This window comes from Microtus ochrogaster, unplaced genomic scaffold, assembly GCF_000317375.1.
Source record: "Microtus ochrogaster isolate Prairie Vole_2 unplaced genomic scaffold, MicOch1.0 UNK1, whole genome shotgun sequence".
NCBI lineage: Eukaryota > Metazoa > Chordata > Mammalia > Rodentia > Cricetidae > Microtus > Microtus ochrogaster.
This window is the reverse complement of record NW_004949099.1, coordinates 6,715,047-6,723,273: the sequence shown is the minus strand read 5'-3', so window position 1 is coordinate 6,723,273 and position 8,227 is coordinate 6,715,047. Positions and strand designations below refer to the sequence as shown.

General features: G+C 48.3%; 1 protein-coding gene across 2 annotated transcripts in view; it reads left to right on the top strand.

Annotated features, from left to right (window-relative positions):
- Window positions 1-1,277: 1,277 nt before the first annotated feature.
- Prickle2 (prickle planar cell polarity protein 2) overlaps window positions 1,278-8,227 on the top strand; it is a 341,452-nt gene continuing 334,502 nt past the window's right edge. The window contains exons 1-2 of one of the 2 annotated variants that reach the window (XM_026788041.1): window positions 1,278-1,436; window positions 2,106-2,191. In XM_026788041.1, coding sequence (XP_026643842.1) covers window positions 1,395-1,436; window positions 2,106-2,191 — 128 coding nt within the window. In that variant the 5' untranslated portion in view covers window positions 1,278-1,394. Of the gene's footprint in view, window positions 1,545-2,105; window positions 2,192-8,227 lie in introns of both variants that reach the window. The other variant, XM_026788040.1, reaches the window with a different exon arrangement.

The window sequence follows — 8,227 nt, the reverse complement described above, 5'->3', positions numbered from 1 at the left end:
TTCTTCATTGATGCTACCGGATAAAGATTTCTGTCACATCTTTATAAGAAGTACTGATAGAAGGGTAAAAACAAGACTTTAATCCTATCACTCCTGTCTTAGGGTTTCTGTTGCTGTGAAGAGACACCAGGACGATGGCAACTCTTATAAAGGAAACATTTAATTGGGGTGGCTTACAGTTTCAGAGGTTTAGTCCATTGTTATCATGATAGGACATGGTGACATGCAGGCAGATATGGTGCTGGAGAGAGAGTCCTACATTTTGGTTCACAGGCAACAGGAAGTGAACTGAGACACTGAGCATATCTTGAGCACAGAAGACCTCAAAGCCTGCCCCCAGAGTGACACACTTTATCCAACAAGGCCACACCTTCTCCAACAAAGCCATGTGTCCTAACAGTGCCATTCCCAATGAGCTTTTATGGAGGTCAACTACATTTAAACTACCACAACTCAGGAGGCAGAGGCAGGCCAACACTTGTGAGTTCAAGACCAGTGTCTTCTACATAGGCCAGCCAGGGCTACATAATGATACTTATGTTTGTGTGTATGTACACATACATACATACATACATATGCATTTATATTAGACACCCATATTGATAAGACATACAAGTTTAACAAATGTTGAGAGGTCACTAATGCACCGTGGAAGAAAAGGTGGAATGAAGGGATGTGGTGTCACACTCTACATAATACAATTAATGAGCCTTCAATGAACACTTTACTATAGTCCAGACTCCGTACATTTAGGGGCACATCTGATCTTCTGTTCAGCTCTTCTTTTCTCTAAGTCATCTACCAACCTTAATGAATGTTAATTAGATTTCCAGGAAAGCTTTAAGGGATCATGAGACTATTTTGTATCATGATTGTGGTGATGGCTGCCTGTGTGTTATGAATTTGTCAAACAGGCCAAAGCTATGCACTAAATAGGTTAACTTTTACTCTATGTCACTTAAATATTAAAGTAAAAAATAAATAAATAAAAATTACTCATCTCTGCATCTCCACCCGACATCTGTGAAGTACCCCTGCCCCCTAACTTCGGGGACCAGGGTGAGCGGAAGAGCTTTTAGGGGCTAGGCCAGCCAAAGAGTTCTCCCCAGAGGGCAAGGAAGCAGGAGAAAAGAGAAAGTGGCCTCAGCTGGTGCCAGAGAGGATGGGACTGGCTGGGGGAGGGCGGGGAACACGCGGAGAGGGGAGGGACCAGCAGGCGGGGAGCGAGCTGCAGAGGGAAGGGAGGAGGGGAGACGTGCTCTCCCGAACCAGCCGGGACAGCTAGGCGGAGACCGCCCGGCTGACGACCGCGCCGGCCCAGGCCACCCGCCCTCCCGGTGGCTGCGGCGCGGACACATCCAACCGACAGCGCTGCGTGCGGGAAGCGCCCGGCCATGTTCAGCCGGAGCTCACGGAAAAGACTGTCCCGCCGCTCGGTGAGTGTCCTCCACCCGAGCGGGGCCGCCCACCCGGTCCCCACCGCCAGCAGCCAGCGCCCGGGCCCAGCCCCTCTCCGCCCCGCGGCGGCGCACCTGTGGCCCCAGGTAAGCTGGTCCCGCGGGCGCGCGAGGGGCTGGGTCCTACTCCAGGCCAGGCGACAGTGCCACCAGGGACCTGGACCCTAAATGCCATAGTTCGGGGGCGCCTGGGGTGAACCTTCTTCATTATCCTGTCTCTTAAGGAAAATGGGAACCCCAGCGCCCAGACCAGACCTGGGACTGGCTTTTGGATGTTCCCACTACCGTCTTCCTAGGAGCCCCAGCTTAGTCCAGGGCAGCCACCAGGTGGTCCCCGCAACTCCAGGGAACAGAAAGGTCTTGCTTTTGTTTCTTAGAAACCGGTGACCAAGGTGTCTGGGGGAGACAAAGCCCCAGCCAAGCCATTTCTTGATGATTCTGTGCCTATGCTCTATAGACAGCCCGCCTGGGACCACACGCCCTTCTCCAGGTGCGAGGATCTGTTCCCAAGTCCCCAACATCAGAGAACAGTAGAGTCCAATCTCAGAGGCAGGGTGGGAGGGGCAGGCCTCCCCGCCTAGGATACAAGTGGGGCTCTGAAGGAAGCCCTGGTGGTGGACATGCTTGTGTTGTCTTTTTGTTTTGAAGTTGACCGGACTGGGTCGGATTGAGAGAGGCCAGCCATGTAACGCCTGTGGTGACCAGTGCCCCGGGTTCGCCTTGCATAAATGGAGGTAGGATGGTCTTAAGTGCACCACACTGTAGGGAGGAAAAGAAATACCCGTTCCCCCCTTTTAAGTCTATCCTGTAAGTCACATGGAAAGAATGCAAACACTGTTCCTTTAAGAGCCCAGCTACATCTGCTACAAATATTGAAGGTGGAAGTGGTGGCCAGACACCGGAGGATGCAGGAGATGCATTTTCCTGATGCCAGAGCTTTAAGTGGGAAGTGTCTAGGTAACTCGGCCCCAAACAATTCAAACCTGGAGCCTGACGGTGTTGCCAGGCACCATGGTATAACTGGTGGAGGATTGCCTAGACTAACTGGTGTTTTCCAATTGTGCTTTCAGCTGAGCCCTTGTAACTCTGGGTCCCAACCACAAATCCACCACTGCCTGCCTGTGCTGTGTCAACCCTCTTCCCGGGGCCAGATGTTTCTTATTAATGTGCCTTGAATGTTGATTTTCAGGCAGCCTCAGCTGGCTTGCAATGATTTTGTTTGGGAGTGGAGGGATTTGGGTACCCTCCCACCGCATCGGATGGGTAGGGCGGTGGTTGGGAAAAGTTGGGGTGTGGTGTTCACAGACTCTGCTTGGTGATAGAAAGGTGAGTCCTCTTCCCTGGCGTCTTCATGGAAAGGAAAAAGTGGGCACAGTGGATAGTGACCGGTGTCATTCCTGGATTAAAGCGGCCCCCTCCACACCAATCACAGCTCCTTTGAAGAAGACGGTTTAGCACACAAAGGAGGAAAGTTATCTCTGCCCCCCTGCCACCTTTGCATATCTCTGGTTTCCTACAACTATGGCATCTGCTGGGCACCCCATGTTAAGGAAATCCCCGTCTGGTTTCTTCAGAGATGAAGTGCTTTTGTTCCCACCTCAGATGAGTCTGGCAGGCTCTCTGCCTTTGTTTCAGGACACTGAGCACAGACTTGGGGCTTTCAAGCATGTAACGACCAGTGTGGCAGAGTCAGGTGGGCAACCTTATAAATATGTGGTTGGGGACCTAGGCGTCTATCAGTAGCGCTAGTGCTGTCTTCAGGTAGGTGTGGCACCTGTGGGTGGGCCCTGTGGATAGGCCCTGAGGTGTCTCGGGTATGAAAGTGGGTTGCACATGGGCTGGGTTTTGAAACCTCATTTCGCAAAATTCAGTATGAGCGAGAATAGCTCATGGCTTCCCTTGATCCACTGGCAATGTAATGGAAGTGATGAGCAGGGCAGGTGACTTGAAGCTTCCCTGTCTTCCTTTGCCTACAGGTCCCTTTCTGATCAGAGGCCAGGTGGCTAATGTCTCTGTGAGAGTATATGACTCACCTTGTTCTTGTTCTCAAGCCCTGAACAACCTCTGAATGTTCGGTCCCTAAGGGTCCATCGTTCCCCATTTCTCTACTTGTTAAGATGGGGTGACAAGGATGCTTATCTGGGGATTACATGAGATATTGAAAGTATTGTTTGTTTATGCCCAGGCCCAGAGGAAATGTGCCCTGATTTTGTTGTTCCCAGCTTCCTGCCATGGGCTGCTCAGGGGGAGATGTAGCTCATTTGTTTGAGGATGCTGGATGACCGGGGTCACTTTGACCTTCATGATCATGGTTCTTCGAACTTTACAGTTGATGTTGTGATGGGAAAACAAGGGTTTTATTTTCAGCCCGTGAAGGAAAAGAGACCTTTTCATCAAACTGAGGGATTTTCACATGGAAGCAATTTCCCCCCTAGCTCCAGCAAAAAAGACATCCCTTTGTGCCATGAATAGGGTTTTATGGTGTTTCCTCCCATCCTGGACAGGAAGCCGCTTGGCTGACCTTCTGCCTGATCATTTTTGGGTTTTAGCAATCTTTGTAGTCTTCCTTAAAAGACCTTGTTACCCTCTTTTACTGGGAAGCCCTAAGTCGATGGTGGACACTGATGCCCGTGTAGGAAGAAGGGTTGGAGTGTCAGACACTGGGAGCTTATTTTTGTCCTGACCCAAGGAGAACACACATCGCTTTCCGCAGATTCCAGGTCTTATTGCTGTCACAAACTATATGGCAAAAGTAACTTAAGGAAGGGACAGGGTTTTTTTTTTTTTTTTTAGCTGTAATCTGAAGGCAGTCTCTGATGATGGAAAGGACACAAGGGTAGACACTTGAGTCAGCTAGTCACGTCGTAGCCACAATCAGGAAGCAGAGAAAGCTGACTGCTGGCACTCCGGCCTGTGGGGTCGTGTCTCCCATATTCAGCATGGTTCTCTCCTCCTCAGTTATAGTTCTCTGGAAAGAGTCTCACAGATATGCTTAGAGGTGCATTTCCCAGGTGACGCTAAGTCCAGCCAGCTTGACAATGAAGACTAGCCATTACAACAACCACAACCCTAAGACCTTCCCATGTGACTTCAACCACTTTCCTGGTCTGTGTGCATCCAGCTTGATCCTCCTCCTTCTCACTTCCCACCCGGGCATATCTTTGGAATAATATAGGATTAAGATATCGCCTCCCAGTCCAAAGAGCCGTGAGTTCTAGGAAGGAAGCAAGCGGAAACAAACTGCTTTCTTCTGGCATCGTGCTCAGACCTGGAGCTTTGAAGTACACCCAGAACTTAGCTGGCATTTGTTCTGTGACTAGCTCTGTGACCTTGGACTCTTTCCTATCCCTCTGGAAGACTCTACAGAGCAAGTATTTGGATGGCTGTCATATGCCAGGTGCTCTGGTGGTGGTGGTGGCCACTCAGCAAGAGACAGACCGTCAGGATGGCACAAAGAATTAGATCCTAGATAGGGCGGTTCATGCAACGACATTCGGGTGGAGATGTCGTTGGGTGGAGAGATTGGAGCTGGTAAGGAAACTGTCATTCCAGCTCCTGGAAGCCTGTTAGGAATGTACAGTCTGGATCCCATCCCCGGATGACCCACTGAGACTATCTTGAACGGGAGGAGCCTGGTACTGGCTGACTTGCATGTCCATTTACATCAAGAGGCACCCGGTGAATGGCAACATTGTTCCCCTCCCTTTGGGTCTTGCCGTGAAGTGGGAAAGATGTCTGTGAGAGACTGTGGGTCTTGTCAAAGCTATTGGATTGTGTTACATGGGCTTTGCTGAGCGATGGTGCACTCCCATTTTTATTGTTCCGTTTTCCTTTAGGCAGACAATGCAGATATTTTCTAAATTTCTATTAAAGATAGGGGTTATGTGGGTCCTTGGGAAACAGGACCCACAATCCTTGCACTTTGTGTGGAGCAGCTGGAAGCAGGTGACCTAGTGAGAAGTCAACCTCTCATGGTAGCTTAGTGAAAACTGTCACAGCTTTCAGGCTGCAGAGAAGATCCTTAGGGGGAGAATGGAAGAAGGCAGCTTCATGGACTGTGGCTGGGTGCTTAGTACTCGGCTACAGCAGGGCTACTGGGAGCCATTTATGCTTGCAGGTTTGCATCTAGTCTTGGGGCAGGGCATGGGGATTTGCACGTGAAAGTTTAGTCTCTGCACTTTCGTATACTAATGGGTAATGGTACCAACAGTGCCAGATCTCCATCACAGAAGACCTGCAATAACAGGACAGGCTCCTGGTAGGTGTCAGGCTCCCGGGTACAGCACATCTTTTTAGTCAAGCTTGCCAAACCTTGTGAGATAGGTGTTATTTTATTGGTAAGGAAATCAAAACTCCCTAGCTACTATATCACTTAGCTATGACCACTGGGATACCGAGGATCATGCTCATCCCCTGTGACTTGCATGCCTCTTGCCTTAGTCTAAAGCAGTGGCCACAACCCAAAGCCTCAAGTCACTCAGCAGTTACTGGGTTCTGTTTTCTGAGCTTGGCATATTAAGCAAGTAACCCCAAAAGTATTAGATTCTGACCAGCTCTCCTAGTTGACACAAAGCAATGACTCTTGATTAGTTTCCCTTCAGATGGGACTGACTCTGACTTACCTTAGTCTCCAGCATCCCGGTTAGTTCTAGGACCTCTTTGGAGTTACCCGTCCAGTACTGGAAATCCCAAGCCACCGCTCTCGTCTTTGCAAATAAGGATTGGGGGGGTGGGGAACAATCTTCTCTCTTACTAGCCACCCTGTGGAAAACAGTGGCATAACCAGACAGGGGCTTTGTGTCCTCTCTCCCAGGCTTGGCAACTCTTGAATGTGGGCGTGACCACTCATCCCTTTAGTGGGAGGGAAATGGAGTCTCAGAGGTGTGGCAGGTGATCCTCTAAACCTGACTATAAATGTCTTTCTTCTGGAGCACAGCATCTCAGATTTTATCTGCCTATAAAGGATTTTTGCTCAAGCTCAGGTTCTGGTTCTCTTGGTTTAAGGTAGGACCCAAGAGTCTGTCCTTCTGAGAAGTTCCAAAATGCTGCTGTTCCCATGCCAGGGCCCACGCTGTGAGTTGCAAATATCTAGGCCATGACCTGCAAACTCTGACTCTTGACCTTCTAAGCCTCTAGTCTTTTGCATGATCATAAATCAAAACTGGATTTTATAATTTTAAAGAGCAGGGGGATTATTAAGAGAATAATCACCTACAATTTAGGAAAATAACCTGAAATTCAAATTTCCATATGTTTATATATGAATTTACTGAACAAAGCCTAGCTCATCTGTTGACCTTTCCCCTTTTTGGTTTTGTGACAGCAGTAGGGTTGAGTAGTTGAGGGTGAGACCATAGCTCACATAGCCCAAACTATTTAGTATCTGACACTTATTTACCGAAAACCAGTGCTGGCCTCTAGTCTGTATTACTGTTTAGAGTGCATGTATGCCTAGTTTAGAAAAAAGGAATCTGAGAGTCTTTGGAGTCAGGGTCTTAAAGGCATTTCCCTCCTAGCCAGCTGAGAAGAGAGGTAAAATAAAAGCAGTCAGAGAAGCAGGGCACAGACTACAGCTCTTCCTAAAGGGCTGTGGTAGACAGGGTTTGCAAGGCCAGATCAATGACCCTCTAGGGGCTTCTAAGCCCCTTGTAATCACTTTAACATTGCAACTTTACGTATACATGAAGGTTTAATTTGAACAGGAAGAGGTAGACTTTTACAACAGCCTCCTGGAGTCCCATTTTCATGAGCAGCTGACCGGCAGCCCACAGCAGGGCTGGCTTGGCGAGGCCATTATAATTATGTAGAACAGTTAGTCTCTGGATAAGGGAGGATTTTTCAGGCACATGCTTTGGCTGGACCACGGTTGCTCCAGAGGCATTGCCCTTGTTGGGGGCAGGCAGCCATGCCTGTGCCTTGAAAAGCATCCTTTCTTAGTTGCCTTGGCGACTCTGGGCTGCTAACTGCAGCTGTAATTTGGGGTGAAGCTGGCCTGGTTTCCTGTTGTGGATTGTGATTTGGCTATGGAGTAGTTTTCCACCTATTGTGCTGTCTCAGTCAGTGAATTTGCCAAGGAAAGGGAGAACGTGTCTGCATATGAGCGAGACAGACCGATAGACAGACAGACTGGCTTAGACACTTACGCCTGGGATCATCTTCTAGGCAGGACTAAGAAAGTTACTGTTGATATGATTTGCACTTGATAAATTTATAAATTTGATAAATATATGATAGAATTTGAGACCATTAGTAGGGGTTTCTCAAGAAAAACACCCAGTCCATTTCAATACATTTGACATCTCTTATTTGGAAATGAATATTGGTGTTATGAAAGGAATTAAAATCTTCTTCCACACACACACATATGTGCAGCAGGCCACCGAAGAAGAAAACTGCCGCTGTGGGGTAGAGCCTGCTACCTGTTTTGTGCTTTAGTTCTTGCTTTTTTCATGCTCAGAAATAATCTGTGGATATTTTCCACATTCGTCTATACAGGGCGTAAAGAGCTAATACATTCCTTGCTGTCCAGCCTCCGTTGTATATGGAGCAAACAGAGTCCGAGATTTCATGGTCATGTTGTTTCCACCACTTCATATCGAGTTCATACCGTCACTGTCCCCATGCCCGTGTTTGTCCAGTTCTATATTTCTGTCACATAACTGGCACTGCTGGGTCAGAGGATATGGACGTGAATAATTTTAAAAACACTCGTCAACTTCTCCTGACAATTTCCGTCCTAACTCTTTTTTTTTTTTTTTTTTTTGGTTTTT